This window comes from Mustela erminea, chromosome 12 (assembly GCF_009829155.1).
Source record: "Mustela erminea isolate mMusErm1 chromosome 12, mMusErm1.Pri, whole genome shotgun sequence".
NCBI classification, from domain to species: Eukaryota; Metazoa; Chordata; class Mammalia; order Carnivora; family Mustelidae; genus Mustela; species Mustela erminea.
In genome coordinates, this window is record NC_045625.1 from 75343215 (window position 1) to 75368077 (window position 24863).

Below are 24863 nucleotides of genomic sequence, written 5' to 3' on the forward strand. Positions count from 1 at the left end.
TTTAAAAAGATTTTATTTTTAAGTAATCTCTACACCCAATTTGGGGCTTAAACTCACAACCCAAGATCAGCAGTTGCATGCTCTACCGACTGGGCCAGTCAGACACCCCATGTGTGCCCTCTTTAATAGCATGATTTTTGCAGAGTCTTATTTCTGGGTGTTTTGATGAGCGAGGCCAAGAAAAGGCAGAATACCTACTGAAAGGTAGAACAACTTTTCTGGGGAAAATTTTTACCCATATTTATAGAGACCATTAAAAGAGAAAATACAGCGTTGTGGGGGTGCATACCCTTGTGTGTGTTGATGTGCTTGTTAAAGTTGTTAAGTGACTTGATTGGAGATGTGTTCACATTAGCAAAAATGAGCACCTCCCCCACTTTCATGGAAGGGCTCGCTGCTAGATCTAGGTCAGGAAGGAAGGGAAAAATGAAACAAAATGAAACCTGAGAGGGAGACAAACCATAAGAGACTCTTAATCTCAGGAAACAAACTGAGGGTTGCTCGAGTAGGGGGTGTTTGGGAGGAGTGGGGTGGCTGGGTGTTGGATGCTGGGGAGACTATGGGCTATGGTGAATGCTGGGAATTGTATAAGGCTGGTGATGCACAGACCTGTACCCCTGAAGCAAATAGTACATTATATGTTATTTTAAAAAAATAAAATAAATGGGATGTAATTTTTTTAAAAAAGAGTTATTTATGCCCTGTGCTATGAAAAGAGGTTAGCCAACTGGGTTTGCAGAGAATCTACTAGCAGAAAAGTCTGCTTTCTCTCATTCAGATATATAGAATTGTGAAGTCTTTCAGACTCCTCATTTGGCCTTAGGAAACCACCATTTTACAGAATTCGAGAACAGCTTTTTTTTTCCTTTGTACCACATTTTTTTTTTTCATATTCATTGTGAGTAGATTGTTAAAATGTCCGTTTCAAATCCTGAGAATGTTGTATAGCTCTATAAAAATAGGAGAACAACATGATATTTGGCTTGCACATTTATTAAGAATAGTTCATTTGTCTCCATGATAGAACTCTTTCAGTGGAACAAAGAAGCTGCATTTTTTGCTCAGTAGAGGTTTTCAGTCCATATACTTCTTGTTGGGGGACTAAATCCATTGTTAGTACAGAATGATACATCAGTTGACTACTTTTATCTTCTACCTACAGTATTTGACCGACACAGACATTCTCTTCAGTGGGGCTCTGCCTTCTCTCTGACTTGGCTGTATTTATATAGTAACATCACAGGGTGAACATTACGTTCACGGGTGAAACTTATCTGGGAGGGATGGCCAGTCAGTTGGAAGATGGTGCAGAGTTTCAAAATGGGTCTCCACTAATCGAAGCAGTATTCAGAAACTCAGAATTAGATTAAATGGATAAAAGTTGGGTGAAGTCAAAGCCATCATAAGGTATTCTTAGCCAGTGGGCAGTAGAAGCTAATTCCCCTGGATTTAGGGCAGTCGTGACAAAGAAAATAGTGACAAACCCAAACTGGGTAGCCGAGGGCTGGGCCGAACCCTTACCTTGCCTGTTACTGGCCGTGGCATCTTTGCCTGAGGACTCATCCCTCCAAAGCCTCTTCTTCTTTGTGAAATGAGGATAAAGACCTCTATCTCACAGGTTTTTGAAAGGATGAAATGACAATATGTTTGCAAGTTCTTGGCAAAGCGTAAAGGGTTGCACACAGATTTCTTTTGATTTCCTTGATAAGAGAGGACATTCAGGAGGTGGAGACCATAGTTTCTCTGTTGGTGTTAGAGACTGGTCTTGGGGTGTGTGTGTGTGTGTGTGTGCACCTTCTGGGGATGGGTGGCTAGTACTGTATTTATTCAGACTTTGGGGGAGAATCAGGCTCTGTCATTTCTTCATCTCAGTTGGCCTCCGGGAGAGTGTCAGGACAGTGAGCTGGTGACCAGCGAGCTCTTAAGTGACTAGCAAGCACTTCATGAATAAGGTTTATACAGAAAGGGACTCTGTCATGTTAGTGAGCTTCCCCCGCTTCCCTTGTGGCATTTGTACCAGTCAGAGTCCCAGTGGGAAATCTATGGCACACTCCATCTGGGTGGCCGAGGGGACTTCTAGAAGGGGACAAAGTCACTAGCGGCTGGCCCTAGCCCGGCAAGAGGAGAGAGCAGTCACAGGAACCCAGAGAGGGTAGCTGTATGGGGCGGGGGGCACCCAGTGGGAGCTGTGGCCTCTAAAGGAGATACCGTGTCTCTCTAGGCAGGGAGAATGACTCCTCCTCATTTTCTTGCTCTCTGGTCTCCTCCTCATGTCTTCTATATACTAAACCCAAGACAAAGATGAAGACAAGGGAGCTGTTGATGTCAACACCTTAGGGACCAGCCTCCTGGGGCACTGAGCAAGGCAAGAGAATGGAGAGGGACAATCCCTCGGTGTGTCTGGGGCAATAGGAACAAATCTTACTTTGGAGATGATGTCTGGATTCTTTTTTCTTCCCTTTCCTCGCTCCCCTTCATTCATTGGTCATTCGTTCATCATTAGCGTGATGCCCAGGTGACCAGATCCAAAAAGATACCAAGCATTGACTGCTGTTGCCTGGCAGGACTGCAGTGATACATAAGCCATAAAGATTTTATACCCACCCAAATGAGGACATAAAAGCTGCTCTGCCAGCCAGGAGGAAGAGGCTGTAATGCCTGCTTCTCTTTCCTTTGCTTCTCGTGCCATTAGCCTCACATATGAAGATGTCTTCTGGTTTTTGTTGTGGAAAAACCTAGCAAGGATTCTGATTTGATGATTGTGTCTTTGGTGGGACCCTCCGAGCAGACCATCGCCCCTGGGATAGGGATAATAAAGAAGCAATCTGGATTTCTGTTTTCCCTGCATACTTTGAAATGCTTGGGATAGTAAAGAGACTTGTTGTTTTCTATAAATTCTGCATGGACAATGAGAGTCAGTTTCATGACTTGATTTCGACCAGAGGTGCTACTTTTAAGATACTTTGGGTTTTGTTTTTTCTTTTTTTTTTTTCCTCCTTTATTCATGGTTGGGATTATCAAATAGTTTTTTTAAACTCTTGGGATGCAGTGCGTTAAAATGGGTTGATGGCATTCACATGGCGCTGTTAACTTTATAGTTCAAGGACTCCAGATCACTTATTAAAAGTCATATGAAAATGATAACATTGCTGCTGACCCAGGACTGCGGAGCTAGAAAGCCTCTTCCTCTGTCACTGGGCAAGGCTTCTGTGTTTACTTGGACATCTGTAGTCATTTAAGCTTGCTTCTGTGAAAACTGTAATACTTACTTGAGTCTTTCATGATGGTTTAGAAAGATGAAAATGAAATCTAATCCCCAGAAAAACAAAATGAAGTTAGGGCAGATGCTGTATTCCTAGCTTTCAGTCTGAAACACCTTGTAGGTTGGAAGTGGCAGTAAAGATTCACCGGCCTCCTCTGTATTGTATGCTTCCCTGTTTCATATCCAAATAGGTACTGTCAGTGTTTTTCTACCCTCTTAGGGTTATGGATAAGCCTTCTCTACACCATTCGGTTTATTGATAAGAGAGATAGTTATTGCTTTGGAAATCTCAAGGAAGCCTGGAAGTGAGCAAAAAAATGTTCAGAAATGAAGTGACGTACAGAAGAAGCCACCTCCATTTGGAAAAATGAATTTTTACATTAGTAGTTTTAGATCCGTTGTGGAGGAAATAGGTTGTCACTCAGTGATAGGATCCCATCTTTGTCTTTTCTTACTCCATGGCCATTGGGAGCTTTGTTAGGGATTGACCTCAGGCTTATGGTAACAGAAAAAGGGGTGTTGAAAAGGGGAAAAATAAGAGTGTGGAAGAGAAAAATCCAGTCACAGTAAATTTGTGTATCATGCTGTTAGTCAAGAATGGGCAGAAGGAAGGAGTGTCACTGTGACTTCTCTGAAGTAGGCGATTCCTTGAAATAACTCAGCTGCATACAGTAGCTACTGCTGTCCCCCCAAATATCTGCTTATCTGGGTGCTCTGCTCTCCATGTGTACGTACCATCTTGAAGTGAAAGAAAATGTCGAGAAATTTCAAGGCATTTTTGTCCTACGGCTCTGCACAGCCTTTGTGTAAGTGCACTGTCGTTTCCAGATCCAAATCCTGCTTTCCAGCCCAGCCTCCTGGAAGGCTTTCAGATATTCTCTGGGGAGGAGAGCCTTATCAAGTGTGTGTGCACTTCCAAAGATGCAGATTTCATTGTTTCTTCTAAGATACATGGTTACAAATCACTATCCAAATTCCGTGCTGAGTGGCTTCCAAAGAGGCGACAGGTTGTGTGTGTGTCTGTGTGTGTGTGTGTGTGTGTGTGTGTACGCGCGTGCGCACGTGCTTAAGCTCCATTCGCCTCCCAAGTGCGTTCTCGTCCTCCAGTGTGGCTGCATGTTCTCTGCAGGTGGCATTGCCCCCGCCAGGGAGGGTGCCATCCTGTGATGCTCCTCCAGCCGTCCGCGCGAGGGTGCGACGTCCATGCCGCCGTGTCTAGCGTCTAGCTTAGTTGTCCGGGCGACTGTGAGAAGGTGTCACGGTCTGATGACCTCTTTTGCTGTGGTCCATCTTGCAGGGACGGGAGAGAGCGGCAAGAGTACGTTTATCAAGCAGATGAGAATCATCCACGGGTCGGGCTACTCTGATGAAGACAAAAGGGGCTTCACCAAGCTGGTGTATCAGAACATCTTCACGGCCATGCAGGCTATGATCAGAGCCATGGACACGCTCAAGATCCCCTACAAGTACGAGCATAATAAGGTAGGCCTGGCTCCTTCTGGGAGCTGTGGGCAAAGCCATGCATGGTGCGGATGCTGTCTTCACATGGCTGGGTGGGACAGTGGGTTTTCGAAGCATACATTTTTCATCTCATCCTAAGTGGGACATTTAATTGTTCAGTATGTTCTTTATCGGTTTTTTTTTTTTCCCTTAAATCTTTTAAGTCCCATCTCTGCACAATTAGAGTTATGTTCGTAGTAATATCGGTGGAAGGCACATTTGGATGTTTGACAATAAATATACGGAGGTTTAGAATTCCGGGGGGCGCCCCATTACATTCATAAGACGGGTTGTAAGTTCAGGACACATTGACCAAAGTGAGGGAATTCAAAGTAGAGGCAGTGGCCTTGCTTCCCTGCCTTCCTTCCCTCTTTGTGCTTCCTTGAAGGAAAAAAAAAAAAAAAAGAACAAAAACAGCTTAAGAGCATTCTGTCCGTTTTAATTTTGGATTTCGTGACTTCCTGTCAGTAGTACCACAGGCTTAATTTTATTTCAGAATAGGTCCATCTGTCACTTCCAATAACCTTTCAAACATGTTTCCCTGTAGTTGGGTAACAGTCATGCAAACTTCTAAAATCACTTGAGAAGGAAGGAGAAGTGAGGAGAAGAAAAAAAATCGAAATCTTCTCAGGGCATGTAGGTGTTGACCTTCTAGTAATCGGGTAAACCTCACCTTTTGTTGACGGAACACTGCATTTGCACCTACACTGGTTTGAGAGCCTCCCTTCAAGTCTTCCAGTCAGCGCTCTTGATAATTTATTCTTAAAAATGTTTCCATATACCAGGTCAGTATGTGACAGCAAGAAGCTGGCATGCTCACTGTGACTCATAATCTGAGAGTTAACTCAAAGTGAATCATGGGTAAAATAAAGCAGTGCTATGTACCTCCCCTTCTCGTACCATCTAGAAGCTTCTAAATGTTCAGATCATCTTAAAATCCGGCATTTATTTTTCTTGGATGTTTCCTTGAAATCGCCTGGTTCTTTCTTATCTAACTGATACTCTGGCACTTAGTTTTCCAATGGTGATGGGAGAGTGTCTCCCACCAGGAACAGAGAGTCTCTCCACAAAGAAGCTTTCCTGTTTGTATCCGCAAGAGTGAGAATGATCTGGGCAGGTTCACGAGCCTGGGAATGTGGTGCCTGAACCAGCTGAGGCTGCCTGGAGAGCGAACAGTCTAAATTTAGAAGGATCAGGGTTGTCTCCCACCCCCCTGCCCCACCCCCTCCAATAAATCTCAGTGTAATGAGTTTCTGAAATAGTGGCATGCTTGTCTCATTGCGGTTGGGAGAAGATTCTATGGAGGGAGCTGTTTTTTAAGGCCTGCAGCTTGTGCCAGTCTACAGTTATTTGATAAGATCATGATCTGATGGGTTCTGGCTGAATTAATCACATGGGTGGTATGACATACAGTTGACCCTTGCACAACGTGGGGATTAGGGGTGCCAACTCCCTGTGCAGGCAACAATCTATGGGTAACTTTTGACTCCTCCAAGACTTAGCTAATAGCCTACTGTTGACCTGAAGCCTTACCAATAACATAAACAGTCGATTAACATGTATTTTGTGTGTTACGCGTATTATACACGTATTGTTAAAAGAAAGCAAGCTAGAGAAAAGAAAACGTTGTTAAGGAAATCATAAGGAAGACAAAATACATTTTCTATGCCGTACTGTATTTATCCAAAAAATCCATGTATCAGTGCACCTGTGTTTTTCAAGGGTCAGCTGTGTGTGTATGTGTGTGTGTGTGTGTGTGTGTGTGTGTGTGTGTGTGTACCATATTGGCAATATGTTTTATAGGTACCTATAAGACATATATTGTCAGTTAACACTTAATACAACATTAACCGTTAATACAAGGAATCTCCCTTAATCATGCACAGAAATCATCTTCCTGGGATGTTCAGAAGAATAGTTCAGGATCTTGCTTCAGTGTTAGCTTCTCACATGAGGCCCATTGATTGTACCATTCACAGATGTGGAAGATGGAGTGGAACTTATACCTTCTTCATGTAACACAATGAAGAATGTATAACAACATGTGTTACTTGAGCTCTTTGTATCAGTTATAAATAAGTAGCTGTTACTGTGATGAATACCATTCAGTTAAAAATCATGATCATAAAAAGTTACAATAATGTGATTCTTCTCCAATATCATAGTTATTCCGTGGAATCTTCTCACATCTCTTGATTGCTTAATACACTCCCTAATATAGGGATATGAGTGTATGCTAACCTCTGAGTTTCTCAGTAGGTTTAATCCCCCTTAATTTATAATATAAATTACTTTCCCATTTGTTCCATTTTCTTTCTAACGTACACATATTCTGAAACATCACTCCTTGCTTCATCCATTAACGTCCCAAGCTCTGCCCACTCCTTGCCTTCGTTAACGCTTATTAAGGACATAATGTCTTTCTCTTCCACCGAACTGCCACTTCCTCCTAGAGTTCTCTCTGCTCACATCCTCCCCCGCTCCCCACCCCGTTGCACTAAGTAATCCCACCCTCCTGTAGCAGAAACCGTAGTGGAGTGTTTATAATTGCCTAACTTATATTCATTATGATGACTTGTGGGAGTCGGTCTTGTTTTCCCAGCTCGACTCAAAGCTTCTTGAAAATAGATGATGTCACTTGCACGTCAGCGTTTTTCAGGTTCCCAGCATCATACCTTGTACATAGTAGAGGCTCAAAAAATACCGTTTCGTGAACGGGCAAGTCATTCACCCCTTAGACAACTGAACGTCTCCTCGTCTGCCTCCAGGTTGTTGAAATGCTTATTCAGATCAACAGATCACTGTTGAAATGATTTTATGTGTGTACGGAAATCAGTGCAGTGTGGTGTCAGAGGTGCAGAGAAGTTTCCTGAGGACTGGGCAGAAATTGACAATCCAGAAGAAGTCAAGGACATTGCTAACGCGGGGGCACTTTGGGGTGGAGGAATGGCAGGAGTAGATGTTAAGAAGAAGCGATGTGACTGTGTTGGCCAGCTTACCTTGAGCAAGATTGTTATAGAGGGGAACTAGAAAATAAAATTTGAAAATGGTTTAGAATTTGTTTCTGAAAGGTTTTGAATCCAGGTTAAGAAGTTTGAATTTTATTTTCTTGTCTTTATGAGACCCATTTAGTAATAATATTTTTTGTTTCAGTTAGAATTTTCTATGAAAGTTTTTGGTTATAATATACTCTCTATATATAGTTTAAAGAATTTGGTGTGCATTTTGTTAGCAATTACTTGAAAGCAGTGCACTGTGATTTATATGATTTTGTGGCACTAAAGATGTAAAAAATGTAGTTTTTATAAAAGCTTCTTTGCATCTACAGCCACATTGGTCATACTATATGGTAGTAGCATAAATAAAAACAAACACGTTCTAATATTTTTCTCCTAACTTTGTACTTGCTTCTGAGTTCATGTATTTTACAGAGCAAAATATAGATTAAAAATGGTATGGCTTATTCTTAACGGGGAAATTGTTCACAGTTTCGTTTGTGGTGAATTCGTTCTAGCAGTGGGAATACCACACCAGAATATTGGAATTTTTTTGGCTCCTGGGTAGTGTCACTGCATTGAATTAAGAGTCCAACTGGTTCGCTAGGGGGCTGGTGCTATGGTCAGGGGGAGTCCAGGCCACTGTCTCTGCCCTAGATGGTGGTGTGGCATCCCTGCCTTTTTTGTAGACCTTACCCAGTGTTCCAGGGATTGGCTAGCTCAGGAATAGCTTGGGATAAATTAAAACTTTTACCAAAAGAAAGATCAAATTTCCCCTGGGTGAGTATCCACTATGGCGTTCTTGAATTTTCTTTGGCAAGCTAGTAACGTTTATAGGTGAGCTGCTTGGACTCTGCCCAAGTGAAAGAATATATCTGGAGACTTCTTCTGAATATACTGTGAACTAGGGTTGGTTTTCTCCTAAATGTTACTTTTTCATTTCCTTAAACACAACTGTTGATAGCTAATGTTAAAAGGGATGAAGTGTGTATCACTTAGTCAAATCAAAAGATACATTTAATGCTCCACTATGTACAAGGCATTTGACTGTGACATTCCTCTGTCATTTTCTACTCTCCAAAAGGGAGGATTTTCATCACCCTTATTTTTTGGTTTCCCATCTTATACAGACCTGTTCTTCTAATTATTGGTTGTTTGGGTGCTGAAATCAACTCTTTTTTTTTTTAATTATTTTTATTTATTTATTTGACACACAGAGAGAGATCACAAGTAGGCAGAGAGGCAGACAGAGAGAGAGGGGGGAAGCAGGCTCCCCGATGAGCAGAAAGCCCGATGCGGGGCTCAATCCCAGGACCCTGGGATCGTGACCCGAGCCAAAGGCAGAGGCTTAACCCACTGAGCCACTCAGGTGCCCCTGAAATCAACTCTTTATGAAAAGGAAGAGATAAAAAATTTCGGGGCCCACATGGCTAAGAACTGTCCTGAATTATAGAGGGGAGGAAACAGACGACGAGGCATTGGCACCTGATTTTCATGTACTTGTTATCTGTGGCTGGTGGTTGGCCTTCCTGCCTCGCCTGTTGATCATTCCTGGGCAGGTGCCTTATTTTCTCAGACTGCACAGTACGTTCTGGTGAGCGCGCTTCTTGTTTTGTCGTTCATTGTCTCCACGACAGGCTACACGTGCTGCTGCTTTTTGGAAATTACCCCAGATTAAAATATCCTCATATCCCCTTTCCCGTTGGCTTATAGTTTCTGTGGACTGTGATATCAGGCTATTCTTGGGGACAGTTTCAAAGTATTGACAGGTTTTTGCTGCATTGTCCAGTCCCAGCAAGAGAAAAGAAAAGAGAAAAGAGGAAACAGTCCCAGCTGCTTCTTCATGCAGTGAACTCAGGATGATTACTGAGTAGAACTCAGCTACTTGCTAATGTTGAATAGACAGTGTTACCTTTTCTTCTAGTTGCTGCTTTTAGACTTGGAAGTCTGGATGACTAGGGCTCCCTTAGCACCAAAGGCTGCAGTTGCCTTTGTCCAGCCAGGAGTTTCCAGGGTTGACATCTGTTACCCTTTGTCCTGGCGGGTAAGTGGCTGAGAGCATGTTGCCGCAGTACCTCTGTCCTCCCTGAGCTCTCTGAGAAAGGGCTTGCACCGGGAGAATACTTTCACAGCTTTCTGAATTTTCTGCACTTCCCGAGAAGTCTAAGACACCAGAATCTGTGTTTTGGAAGAGAACATAGCCAGGATTCTGGAGAACTTGCCAGTTTTTTCCTGCCTTTGATCAGTTGCACAAAAAATGGCTGTACTACGTTCTCCAACATGAAGGAATTTGCTTAGTTTACAAAATGCTGAGAGACTGATTTCCTTTTAATATTTCTCACCTACAGAATAAGGACATAATAAAAGTAGAACTTACTAATAAGCATGTATTCTAATCTGTTCCTCCCGAGAGTTGTATCAGTCCGTGTTCTGTGTTTGCAAGCAACAGAAGCCAACCCTGGCTAGCTTAATTGGAACAAGGGTTTCACGAGAATGTGAGGGGACCTGGAAAAGTCTGGAGAAGCAGAAGGGCGAGTTTCGGGAAACCAGAACAGGTCTGGTGAACTCATCTGTGAGGTGGTTGAACCCTGACCATTTTCATTCTTCTGTCACTCCATTCAAAACTCAGATTCTTGGGGAAACGTGCCTGAGAAGTCCGGCCTGGATTCTGTGCTCGCTCTTTGGGCAAGGCTGGGCGATTGGATTGACAGTTCCTGAGGGAAATCAGGGTGCAGTGACAAGAAGACGGAATGATGCTGCCACACATCACCACTCTCACTGGTCAGCCACGCTGTCAATTTAAAGAATAAAATGACCTCTGGATGCTCTATGGAGGAAGGCCGTCCAGTTTTGTTCCACACTTGCTAAGCCTGTCTGAAAGTATAGCTTCCCATTCTGGGCTTCTTCAGAATGGGGGTGTGGAGAGGTTGAGGGGTTAGTGGCTTCGTAACACTTATATATGAAGGAAGTAGCTGAATTTGAGCCCAAGCCCCAGATAGCTGAGTAACCTTGGCATTGCCATATTTTTCCCCTAAGCCTCAATTTCCTTTCTCTCTAAGCCTGAGTGTCCACATCTGTAAAATGGGACAGATAATAATAGGATTATTTCAAGTATGAAAATGTCTTATAGATGATAAATAAAAAGTAGGTTGCCACTTGTTATAAGATGAGTCCCCGTGGAGGTGATGAACACTGTTAATCATCTGTATTCATCAAGAATAAACAAACAGGGGCGCCTGGGTGGCTCAGTGGGTTAAAGCCTCTGCCTTCAGCTCAGGTCATGATCCCAGGGTCCTGGCATCGAGCCCCTCGTTGGACTCTCTGCTCAGCAGAGATCCTGCTTCCTCTTCTCTCTGCCTGCCTCTCTGCCTACTTGTGATCTCTGTCAAATAAATAAAATCTTAAAAAACAAAAAAAAGAATAAGACAAACAAAGTCATTTAAATAGCATGACCAGGTATAGGAGGTATCTGAGGGAAATTTTCCTCCAAGTGACAGTCATTGAAATGGGACACCAAGGAAGGTACAGAAACCTCCCTATCTGGATGTGTTCAAAAATAGAATGTATTTTTAACACGTGAAATTCTTGAAGGCGTTTTTGCTAAAATAAGACAAGGGATGGACTGGACACCCTCTGAAACCGTTGCTAGCACGGTTTTCCCTCATGCTGATTCTGTGATTCAAAAACTCTAAGAAAGCTATTGTCACTTTGTTATAATTTAAATCTCTTCCCTTTCTGGAACTTTGTCTGTTCCAGGGCACTTAACGAAAATTAAAGCCAGAGACAAGAAACAAGAGATTTTGTTTGATAGTTTTTTAAAAAAATATATTTTTAAAAATTTATTTGATAGAGAGGGAGTGAGCACAAGCAGGGGGAGTGGCAGGCAGAGGGAGAGGGAGAAGCAGACTCCCTGCTGAGCAAGGGGCCCAGTGCATCCCCCAGGACCCCAACGGGGGGACAGGGATCATGACCTGAGCCAAAGGCAGAGGGGTAACTGGGTAACTGACTGAGCCGCCCAGATGTCCCAAAGCAAGAGCTTGTAAGTGACAGTGATCTCTAGCCCAATGGAGACCTTTCTTTGTATTTAAATCCCGTGAGTGATTGTAATATTTATGTCCACGTAGGTTTTTTTTTGTTTCCCCTTTTAAATGGTGTTCAAAGGTCAAAATTTTAAAAAATCAAAGACAAAACAGAACAAAGGTCAACATCAGATACAGGTTTTGGAGAGGTTGTCAGTGATAGCATGTCAGTTGGGTTGTCGACTACTGGCCACCGAAGACAGTCTGCACCTTCTCCTAGGAACACTTAGGAACACTTGGTACTCCTGCTTCTCTGAGTCTGAGTTTTCTTTTTAATAAAGAGTCTAAGGGGATCTTGAAACTTTTCCTGACCAACTTGATCGGAGGTTGGTTTACAGCCTCCTCCCTTCTCTCTAGGACTTTTATTTATTTATTTATTTATTTGACAGACAGAGATCACAAGCAGGCTGAGAGACAGGCAGAGAGAGAGGAGGAAGCAGGCTCCCTGCTGAGCAGAGAGCCGACGTGGGGCTCGATCCCAGGACCTTGGGATCATGACCTGAGGCTTTAACCCACTGAGCCACCCAGGCGCCCCATCTCTTGGGCTGTGGTTAGGAGTTGAATCACCACTGATTCTCCTGTAGCTTTATCAGCTTTCAGAATTTCTTCACACACTTTCTTTTCTCTTTTAGTATCTGGCAAATACTGTATAGGCACATTTTTGTCTCCTCACTCTGTCTTTGTTTCCCTGCAGTTCTTTATTCATTTTATAAAACCTGATGGCCATGTAAAAATAGAAGATTGTAAGATTTGTTAAAAATCCCTTTCTCTTGGCTAAAATAATCCTAAGGCAGGCCATAGCATTTATCCAGGGTGGGCATCTTTTTGTGTGTGTTTTGGATTTTTTAAAAAGATTTATTTTATTTCATTTTATTTGAGAGAATGAGTGAGTGCCTGCTTGTGTGTGAGTTGGGAGAAGGGTAGAGGGAGAGGGAGAAAATCCCAAGCAGACTCCACACTGAGGCAATGCATGTCACAGGGCTCGATCCCACAACAGCCCTAAGATCGCCTGAGTGGAAACCAGGAGTCAGACACTTAACCAGCTGAGCCACCCAGGTGCCCTCAGGGTGAGCATTTCAAGTTCAGTTTTATCAGAGGAGGGCTCTGAAGCACAGCAGTAGAATGAAACGGACCGTTGATTTATTTTTTGGTTACATATGGAAGAGTGTACACAGCATCAGTATTAAGCCACATGTGCTCCTCCATTGTGAACACACTTGCATCCACATCTGCCGATCTGGATCAGGTGACCAAAAGCCCAGAAGCCTCCTCCTGCTGCGTTCCAGTCAACGCCCCCGACTCCCACAGGGCGACCACCTCCTGACTTCTAATACCATGATTACTTGTGTGTGTGTGAACTTTGTATGAATGGAAGCGTCTAGTGTATACTCCTTTCTGTCCGGTGTATTCCGCTCAACATTACATTTGTGGCATTCACCCAGTGACCCATGACTTGTCACTGTGATTCACTTTTTCTCATTTCCATATGTATAATAGCGATGCCCTGTAGAACTTCATCAGAATGCTTCATGTCTGTGCTGCATAGTCTGGTAGACACCAGCCACATGTGGCCATTGAACCTGTGAAGGGTGGTTAGTCTGACTGAGGAACTGAATTTTTATTTTTATTTTATCTTATTAAGTTACATTAAAACTTACATGTGACTAGTGGCTCTGTATTGGACAGCACTGTTGTATAATCCATTTTATCAGTATGACACATTGTATATCCCATTGTTAATACAAGTTTGGGTATTTCTGGCTATTACAAATAATGCCATTATAAACATTCCCATACCTCTCTTTTGATGAACATAACCATGCATTTCTTCAGATTATGTACCTGGAATTTGGAATTGCTGAATCGAAGCGATGGGTCTGTTTAGTTTCAGTAGATACTACCACAGATTTTCCCAGAATGACTGTACCAATTTACACTTCTCCCACATATTGATGAGAGTTCTAGTTGCTCCATATCCTTGACAGCTCTTGGTATTATTAGTCTTTTTATTTTAGCTAATCTAGTACCTGGAAAGTGGTATCACATTTTGTTTTAATTTGCATTTCTTTGACAACTAGGGATGTTGACCACTTTCATATGTTCATTGGCTTTGGTTTTTTAAGAAAACCACTTTTTACTCTTTTTTCCTGCTAGTTGTCTGATTTCTTATTGTTTTGTGGGGGTCTTTTATATATTAAGGACATACATTTCTGTTGAGTAAATGTATTGAAAATATGTTCTCCAGTTTGTGGCTTGCTTTTAATTTTCTTGGTTCCTTCAGTGGAAAGAAATTCTTATCATTTATCCCCTTCTGACTAGTGCTTTTTGTATCCTTTTAAAGTAACTTTTGGGGCGCCTGGGTGGCTCAGTGGGATAAGCCGCTGCCTTCGGCTCAGGTCATGATCTCAGGGTCCTGGGATCGAGTCCCGCATCGGGCTCTCTGCTCGGCAGGGAGCCCGCTTCCCTCTCTCTCTCTCTGCCTGCCTCTCCATCTACTTGTGATTTCTCTCTGTCAAATAAATAAATAAAAATCTTTAAAAAAAAAATAAAGTAACTTTTGCCTTCTTTAAGGTCTTGTAGATTATCTACTGGTTTGTCTTCTGAATTGTTGGGGTTTTTTTTGCTTTTTACATTTAGCTCTAAAAATCCATTCAGATGGATTGTAAAGAGTGATGTGAGGCAGAGGGTCAAATTTTTACTTTTTTCATACGGATATCTAATTAACCCAACTCATTTATTGAAAAGTCCTTCATTTACCAAGTGCAATTGCAGATCAAGTGATGGTGTGTGTGCGCATTTGTGGCTGAATGGTCTTTTCTGATTCATTGGTCTATTTTGTGTATCTTTATGTCTGTACTGTATTAAAGGCTAACCTTTGCATTGAGTTTATCTTTAAAATTTTTTTTAAAGATTTTATTCATTTTGAGAGAGAGAGAGAGAGGGAGCAAGCAAACGCCCCAGTAGGGGGTGGGGCAGAGAGAGAGAGGGAGAGAGAGAGAATCTCGAGCAGACTCCGCATGGAGCATGAACCTGACAGATGACCCAGTCTTACAACCCCGAGATCACGACCTGCGCTGAAACCAAGAGTCAGGCACTTAACCAGCTGAGCCACCTGGGCTCCCCTGCATTGACTTTAACATCAGAGAGTGTGAGTCATTCAGCTTTGGTTTTACTCTCAAGATTGTACAAGTGCTAGATTAAAGGTACCTTTTGGGAGGAACATTTCTTTAACTGGTGGTAGATTTCCTGGGATGAATCTGAATGTTTTGATTGTTCTCTGTAATATACGTGGCTTCCCCTTCCTTGAGACCTCTCATTTTCTTATTTCGCGTGTGTTGGCTGCATCGCTCAGTAGAAGGACATCTATTTTTCCTGGATTAATAATGTGACATTTTTATTATCAAGCAGCTCACTTGCAAAGGGTGGTGGAGCTGCTGTACGTGGTTTTGCGTTACTCAGCACGGTCACGTCCCTTCTCACTGGAGCATTTCCTTTAACCAGATCGGTGCCACCCTGTGAAGGCAGTGGGCTTTGACCAAGCTCCCCTCCACAAATCCCTTTTTAGGCAGCGCTGCTCTGCACCATGTAGATTTGGCACCAGAATCCCTTCTTATTTCCTGTCTTCACCATCTGTAGCCAGCTGGGAGGGCTGGATGGGCTTACCTGGGTTTTCTTTTTTGTTGTTGTGTGGTCTCCAGCTGTTGTGGGCTCTCTTTTGGGGCTCCACGTAAGAGGTGTAGCTTGGGAGGAAGGTAATGCGAGCTGGTTTAGCCCTTTTGTTAATTAACTACAGTATTTTAATCCTATTATGTATAATTTTTATTCACTTATACCTTAATGAAGATACTGGGAGGCATCTGATTTTGGTGAAGCAGAGGCTGAAGGGCAGTCAGAACCGTAGGCACATATCCACGCACGCATATGTATGTGCACACTCATGTATAATTGATGTCTTAGGCATCCTTTGGAAATTTCCACATATTTAAATATGTGGGGATAACACTGATAAAATACTACTTTCCTTTCCATATCATACCTATATAATGACTGTCTTTATTTTTTTTTAAGACTTTATGTATTTATTTATTTGACAGGCAGAGATCACACGTAGGCAGAGAGGCAGGCAGAGAGAGAAGGGGAAACAGGCTTCCTGCTGAGCAGAGAGCCTGATGCCCCTAATGACTGTCTTTAGGTAATGTTTCCTCAGCTTACCAATGCCCATCTCATCTGGAAGTAACTCGTCTCCCATTTCTGTCTTCAGCTAATCCACATTGTTTAAAATTGGGTGAAAGGAAGAAAATTCACACTGGAGAGCGGAGATAGGGCTTGAATTATTTAAACGTATTCGGCCTACAGTTCTGTTCTATTGAACGAATGAACAAGCGAACAATTTTTGCTGTGCGGCGATGGGCTTTTCTGCGCAGGGTGGTATCCCATGGTATCGCTGGAGTCCAACACGACAAGGCTTGAGATCCAGCTCTGGAACAGAATTGCTGTGTAACATTGAGCCAGTTAATCTCTCTGAGTTCCAGTCTCCTTATTTGCAAAATTACGGTGATTATAATCCCTACTTCACAGTGTGTTGCAAGGATTAGATGATAACGGTCTATGAAAAGTTGAAAAGTGGTCCATCATTAAATGGAGATGGTCCTTTGGTAGATCCTTGCGAAGTATCTCCTATGTGCTCATCAACAGAAACCACTTCGGCTGTTTTCGATAAAGGAAACAATGAGCGCTGGGAGGACTATAACCGATCTGATCCGTCCAAACCCGAGAGAGCAATCCTCCTCTAAAACCCCTTTCATCTGCTCAGACCTTGGACGCCCAGGGACCGACAGCCACCATATAAAATACATGTGGCACAGCTTAACACATTTTAGTAGGAAGTTGTGAATCTGGTCATTTGGCTGTTCCTACTTAACTCCTGGCAAAGCATCACATAAATACTTTCCTTGTTCTTTTAAACCAAGTAGTGCGTGATTTTCCCCTTTAATTTTAAAACAATGCATCTATTTTCAATTAGGCCGAATGTATTTGTTGGAACCAAGGAAAGTGAACGCCTAAAGAAGTCTGAAGGGATCTGGGGGCGGGGGGAGAATGAGAAATACTAGCGCTTTCCTTTCACATTTTCACCTCACTGAAGCAGTAATTTCAGTCCTGGGCTTACTTTGTGGTATTGTAGAAATTTAGGGTAAGGCCTGCTTAGTATTTCACAAAGCAATGGTTTTGCTTATCGAAGCCATGTGTATCAGAGGGTAAAATCTTGTGCTCGCTTCGGCAGCACATATACTAAAATCAGAGGGTAAAATCTTGTTTCTAAGAAGCTCTATTCTCTCATTCTCTCCGATATTTCGGAGAGAATCACTTACACTTGCTACACAATTATGTATATTTTTAATAGTATATTGTTAATATATGTAAGATTTTCATGAGTATGTGCACATGTATCCAAATAAAGAAATGTACTTTAAAAGATCATGACATGTTATATTATGATATTTCCTTCCAAGGGATTAAAAAAAAAAGTCCTTCATTAAAAGCTGTGATGACTAATTTGGGTTTGATACATTGTAAACTTATATTCGGAACATACTTATTTTCCAGAGTCTATGTTTCTTAAAGTGAATTTGCTGTGAAGATACTTTTACATTGTTGCCCCCACTTTTTTGTAAGATGATTATGCAGTTCTCTTGCAATCTTGTATTACTTGTTCAAAATGAAAAATGACATAGGGAAGTGGCATTACCGGAATATATCAAGTTGGTCTCACTGCTGAGATACACAAGAATAATTAGATTGGTTGGCAGGCTGTCTGCTTTCCTCCGTGTCCATGCATCATCCTCTGTGGTTTAAAAATAAAAAAAAAAAAATACAGTGGTTTTGAGCTGAAAAAGCTGTACTGATTGTGATAGGTACTAACATGTCTGAGAGAGACTGACCAGGCCTTACAGTCAGTGATTCTAGGGTGAGAGTTCGGCTGTGCAGGAAATTGTTTCCTTTGTGCATTCTTGAAGGTAGTGGGCTCCAGTTTTCACTCTATTGACCTTTTGTAGCCATTATACTGCCTTTGAACAGCAGTTCAAAGCAGGTCAAAGCAGTCCATGGCAAAGGGATGAGTCTGTGTAGCTGTTCCTTTATAGGACACTGCACCCAAACTCTCACGAAAATTGGATGTTATAATGCTTCTGAATTCTACTATTCTTCAGTGGTCCTTGATCCTGCATTCCATTTCGCAGTAGCAAATTTAGTGTTACCAACTGTTGTCAGAAGTTTTAGGAATTTAGGCCCTAGTGGGGCCAAGTGCAATGTCAATACAAAGATACTTTTCCACTTCAGAGAATATGCTCATGGCATAAAAATGGCCAGTACCATATACTCTGTGGATAGTCTATATAATGGTGTGCATTTGTTCCTGGCCATGGAGTAGAATGGTGGCCCAAAGGGAGAATGACACCATCTTTTTGCCAAATGCCAAATGCTCTACTCGGATGGGATGCCTTTCCTAATTCGCATAAAAAGGTGCCATATAGTCCACTGTCAGCTTTGGGTCATCCTAATCTGAATCTGAGGTTGGAAAGAGTGATTTTACATTCTAGAGCAGTGTTTCTCAAACATGTACAGATCACATGGGGATCTTGTTATAAGATGAAGATTGTGTTTCGGTGGGTCCTGGGTAGACCCGAGACTTGGTTGCCAGGTGACATTGAAGTTGCCTGAGATAGAGTCATCTTTGAAATAACTGACTCTCCACCGCCCGGGACAATATGAACTCACCAGCAGGCTAACCTTTGGAGAGGAGGTTCCGGAACTGGTACTTCAGGACATTCAGCAGTTCCTTATACTTCCTGCGGTGTGCCTTCCTCATCTGAAGAGTGAGGTTGATCATGGCACCCATCTTGCATAATCAGTGTGGGCACGAATGAGAGAATATAGGTGAAATGTTTAGACGTTAACATCAGTTTAGTACGTATCCCCTGAAGGGCCTTTGTTGAATTCTTCCCAGAATGTCCCAGGGAAGGAGACATGTAGGGACCTTTGGGTAAAGCCCAGGACGTGTAAAGGGAAATTGCTGATAGTTTGAAGATAGGGAAGAAGATGGCCCAAGACTGAGACATAGGTTCCTGTGATCTAGTGCATCAGTGGTTTACAGGAAACAGTGGCCTGGTCTGTGACAGGACCTCAGATAGCTGGTCTAGAATGTAAATGACAGGGATGGGGGGACCCTACAGAGGTTCATGGATATTGTGACTGCTGAGATCAAGGAGCATGACAAGGTATCTTATTATCTTGACTCCAGGATGTTTTAAGTAAGAGGGCCGTCAGTCCAGTGAGGAAAAAGGAAGGAGAGGGAAAGGAAAGAAAAAGAGAAATAACTTGCCAAGTGCTTCTATGTGTGTCACAGTGTCAGGTGTTACAGAAAGCGTGAGATGTGGATAGCAGTATTTCGCAGGTGAAAAATATTTATAATGAGCATCCCTAAATCACCCACTTTGTAAGTTTATGGGGCTAGACTTTAAAACCAGAGTTGGGCTTAATGATTCCAAAAAGCCAACCCATGTAGTTGACACGATAAACCTGTTTGGTATCAGGACACAGAATGAATTTCCTTCTGAGAAAGAGCTGGTGGCATTCTCTAGGACCCCGCCAGCCAGGGCCTGAGGCAAGGCTGCTCTGCTCACTGCCCATAAAGAGGACTTTGCTGGGAGCCTGGGAGCCTGGGAGCCTGGGAACCTGGGAACCTGGGAGCCTGGAAGCCTGGGAGCCTGGGAGCCTGGGAGCCTGGAAGTTGTCTGGGCTGCTGCCATACTCCTGGGCCGCCGGTGGGTCTTGATCTGGATCTCCATACCTTACCTAATGGTACAACTCCGTGATAAACTGAGCCACAAGTCAGAAAGTGATTAGAAAGCTTATCCACCAGAAAAGGATACTTGACTGTGAATTATAAAACACATAGCTATAATATGTGGATAGAACTATACGTGAAATCTGGTTGGGTGTTTTCATAAGGACTAGATTCTTTTTTTTTTTATTTGCTTTTTCCTAACTGGAAATAAATTGATTTTTATTAATGGATAAATGTATTCTTTTTGAAAAGAAAATTCAGAACACATAAAAGCGAAGGGAGAAAATAAAAAAATCATTTGTAATTTTACCATGTGACAAAGCTACTATAAACATTATGATATGTAGACATACTGTGATTTAACCATGTGCATATAAATGAATGTAGGTTTACCATTCTGTATCCAAAACTCACTAGGCCAGATTATTTTGCAATCCCAGAGTTTTTTCTTTCTAGATTTTATAAACATAATATAAGAGATATACCATAGACTTTACAAAATCCCCATTGAGGTGTATAGCTCCCTACAATCATATATATTATCATTTCAGCAGCAAAACATAGTCATTGTTTGCATTTAATGAAATAAGGACCGTAAATAGCCTGCCAGCAGGTCATGTTTTCCCATAAGTGAATTACAAAAACATTTTTCAGTTCTTGGAATTTTTAAGGCTTCTGATTATAGCTAAGGGAGTGTGGCCCTGTATATAAATACTGATTGTTTTCATTGGATACGTACCACAAGCCCTTTTTTCCCTGACATGCTTTCTCACTTTTTCTCCTAATGAACATCTTTGAATGATAAATTGCTAGAAATGGAACTGTTGGGTCCACACGTATACATACTTTTAGCATTCATGCTTTTCAATAAAGATTGCTCAATTGCGGTCCTGAAAGGCCACACCAGATTTCACCGTTGGGTCCAAGAATGCCTGTTTTTACCACATACTTGCCAATCTTGAGCTTTCTTAATGTTTTAAGTCTTTCAGATCTAATAGGTAAAAAGTGATATAATGGTTTACATTTTTAATGCTAATGATGTAGTTCTTTTTATAAGTGTCATACTTCTAGATTCATTTCAGAGATTGTAAGAGTTTCAGATCATTAAATTGAGGTTCTATGTTGCTGTGTTTTTGGAGATAGTAATCTGTGTCAGGTATCATCACTGGCATTGGTTATTTTGTTTCGGAAGTGAATTGCAAGGAAGTACAAATGCCTCTGTAGGTGGCTGCAGACGTTCGGCCAGATGTGTACTTAATCCCTGGCCGGTGTCATGCGCTCCCTGTAGGATATGACTCATCCTAGTGTCCCCTTGGTTCCTGTAGCATGGACAAACCTGGTATGCATACAGCGAGGACTCCTGCAAGAATCGTTCAGATAGAAATTTCCTGAGTACAAAAGGGGTACCGAAGACCATTCACATCTGAAGGGTTTGCTTGGAAATGTCTAGAATTGTGTCATTACGCTGCAGGTGAGAATAAGCAAGTCTGTCCCCAGTGATCCCGTGCAGTTACCCGACAGTCTTCTGACAAATGTAAAATAATATGGCCACACTGCTTGTTCTGAAAGGGGAATTTTGATGTCTCATCCTTTCATTCTGTAGTGTCTAAAACGATCTCCCTCCCCTAAGCCTGAGGCGGTGGTTCTCAGATATTGGTAAGATCTGGAATCACCCTGGGGAGCTTAATTATCAGGCAGGAGACCGGAGCGTAGCCACCAGAGAATCCAATCCAGCCGGTTTTGGACTGCCTGGAGACAGGTAGCCCAGCTGTGATTTAATGAGATTATTATACAATTAGAAAAATCATAAAAGTGATTTTATATGTGTAAATGCAGGTACTGTTATTAAAACAGCAATACAGATAATCATAAAATTCTTACTAACAGTACTGTTATGAATGTTTTAACGATATCAGATAACTCAGTATTGGAGTTTCCCATTAAATGAATGAGGAACTTTTGGATTCATCATCCCTAATATGTGGTCAAATTTTGTTTCTTGGTAATAGAGAATGAGTACTTGAAATAAGGGACATTCTTAACTTTTGAACATTATGAAAACAAATATGTGCATTTTTTATGATAAATCACTTTGGGAAGGAGATAAGTTTTCTTCAGTCAAGCAATGGTATACTATAGGCAGACTAGAAAGTTTTCTACTGACGCTATCTCACTATCCTATGTTTTATTATTATTAAAGATTTCTTGTTTTATTTGACAGAGAGGGAGAGATAGAACAAGCAGGGGGAGCGGCAGGCAGAGGGAGAAGGAGAAGCAGGCTCCCTGCTGAGCAAGGGGTCCCATGTGGGGCTCCATCACAGGATCCTGGGATCATGACCCGAGCCAAAGGCAGATGCTTAACCAACTGAAGCAGCCAGGCGCCCCTCTGTGTTTTCTTATAATTTACGGTTTGTGTGTGTGTGTCTTCCTTTGTGTGTCTTTTTTGAAATAAGCCTTATAGAATCTAGTTGCTTCCTTAGAGATCTGACTTTTAAAAAAATATTTTATTTATTTATTTGACAAAGAGAGATCACAAGGAGACAGAGAGGCAGGCAGAGAGGGGGGGAAGCAGGCTCCCCACTGAGCAGAGAGCCTGATGTGGGACTTGATCCCAGGACCCTGAGATTATGACCTGAGCTGAAGGCAGATGCTTAACCCACTGAGCCACCCAGGTGCCCCTAGAGATACAATTTTAAACATCATTTTGAACCTTTGATGTAAGAAAGCAGAACGTTCTTTTATTTATTTATTTTTTATTGCGTTGTTAGTCACCATACGGTACATCATTAATTTTTGAGGTAGTGTCCCATGATTCGTTGTTTGTGTACAACACCCAGTGCTCCATGCCATCCATGCCCCCCTTAATACCCATCACTGGACTCACCCGTCCCCACACCCGCTCGCTTCTAAAACCCTCTGTTGGTTTCCCAGAGTCCATAGTCTCTTATGGTTCGTCTCCCACTCTGATTTATTCACCCTTCATTTTTCCCTTCTCCTAATGTCTTCCATGCTATTCCTTATGGTCCACAAGTAAGTGAAACCAAGTAAGAAAGTAATTGACTTTCTCAGCTTGACTTATTTCACTCAGCATAATCTCCTCCAGTCCCTTGCATGTTGATACAAAAGCTGGGTATTCATCCTTTCTGATGGAGGCATAATATTCCATTGTATATATGGACCATATCTTTTTTATCCATTTGTCTGTTAAGGGGCATCTTGGCTCTTTCCACATTTTGGCTGTTGTGGACATAGAGAGCAGAACATCCTTGCTTCGTTTTCAACACACCGATGGAGTCAACATTCTGGGGTCAAACATAAAACAATGTTCATCTCCACCAGCTTTAATTCGGGTCACTCCAAAAAACCTCATTATTTGACGTAAGCACTAATTATCTTGTGAACCTTGTTCACAAACATAAGTGAGTATAAACTTTCATCACCTTCATCACCTGGGGCCCCTCGGAAATGGATTATGTATGGTTTCTGCAGTCAGCTACTACTAAACTGAGAACGAAGGTATGCCAAAACGCGATGCGAGAAACTAGGGTTTTCGTCCCAGTGGAAACAAGATACACCGTCTGTCTTCTGTGAGCCTCTTCAGCAAGTGGCTTGCCAGACTGTCCATCCAAGTAGATACGGGAAGTCAGTGTCTTCCCATCACTGTTCTTATAACAGCATTTTCCTTTGATTTGAAAATGGTTTGACAGAGTTTTTTGTTTTTAGTGTTACACACACACACACACACACACACACACACACACGTCGCCTGGCTGGCACAGATCTGGAGGTGCCTTCTAGATGGCCAAGCAACGTGGAGCTGCATTTAGAAAAACAGTTCACCTTGGGACATTTTTTCTCTCTCCTTTAAAAATCAGTTATATTCACTTGTGCTTTCATGAGATGTTTGGGCCTGAAAGGCCGGGGCCCAAAATTCTACTGCTTCCTCCATCTTCACTCCCATCTTCTCCCGGGATGGAGCGCATGCCCACCTGTAAACCAGACAGGGCCGGAGTGGGAGAGTCACTCTTCGCCGCAGAGGGGAGAAGGGAAAGGAATTAGCGCTTAGTGAGAGCTTCCCGCTTCTTGAGCTGCTTGTCCCCACTAGGTATCAGATGTTCTAGGCATTTCTTCTAAATGTCCCATTTGTATGTCACACTCCCTGCGACTGTCCGTTTCCTTCTGTAAACAAGGAAGCTGAGGCTTGCGAGGTGAGATAAAATTCAGGGTTGCTGGTAGTTCTGTGGCATCTCTCTAAATCCCCAGCTGCCTGGCTCTCATCTCTGTACATGCTGATCTGCCACCCTGGGTCGACCTCTGCCCTGATGACCTCGGACCCGGTTGCTCCTAGTCCCTGCCAGCCCTCCTCTGACTCCCTGATGTAGAGGTGATGACTCCTTTCTGGCCTAGCTCATGTCTCCACCTACCAGACTGTGAGGCTTCCCAGAATTTGGTGATGGCCTCAAATTTTACTTCCTCCTGTGGTTCTGAGCTGTGCATGATACTAAGGTCTGGGTCAAATTGCAAAATGACGATTCCATGTTGAGCTGGTCAGCAAAGCAAAGAAGGTTCTCCTGAGTTCACGTCGGTTACCGTGGCTTGTGGTCAAGGAAGTGGGGTGGGCGAATTGGGAAGCCTTTGTCCACCATTGAGGGCCCCGCCGGGCAGACGTGGGTGAAATTGTCTAGTCTCCCTTCCAGTCTATCCTGTTTCATCCCGACATAAACTGGTATTCGTGTTTCTCCTCTAGTTCAGGGTTTATAAGCTCTGTTCTTCAGTCTGAGATCAGAATTCATCATTGATGACATTTTGCGGATTACTGGGCTTTTAAAAAAAACCATTTAGATCTCCTTTATTCTTTTTAACATTCTCACTTTCCTTTTTCTTGCCACTTAAAAGTAAACATTGAAAAACAACAACAGAAAAAGGTAAACGTTGAGCTGATCTGCCACGTCAGAGGAATTATCTCCTCTGTTCATACCATAACCTGTTAGGGCATTCCTCGCAACATTGTTTGCAGGGAAGAGTTTTTTTTCTGGGAAGAACACAACAAAGAAGAGATTTGAATTAAGGAATAATGCTAATAGCCAAAGTAATGTGATTATAAGGCGTGCTCTCTGAAACTTAGATGTGGACCACAGGTATGAAAAACAGGTAGTTTTCATCAGGCGAGGTACATCATTTGG

The 24863-nt window shown here is 42.4% G+C and overlaps 1 protein-coding gene across 1 annotated transcript in view; it reads left to right on the forward strand.

The window, feature by feature from the left end:
- The window catches only part of GNAQ (G protein subunit alpha q), a 304893-nt gene that overhangs the window by 99577 nt on the left and 180453 nt on the right, over positions 1-24863 (forward strand). The window contains exon 2 of the mRNA XM_032306308.1: positions 4560-4744. Within this exon, the coding sequence (XP_032162199.1) occupies positions 4560-4744 (185 nt within the window). The remainder of the gene's footprint in view (positions 1-4559; positions 4745-24863) is intronic.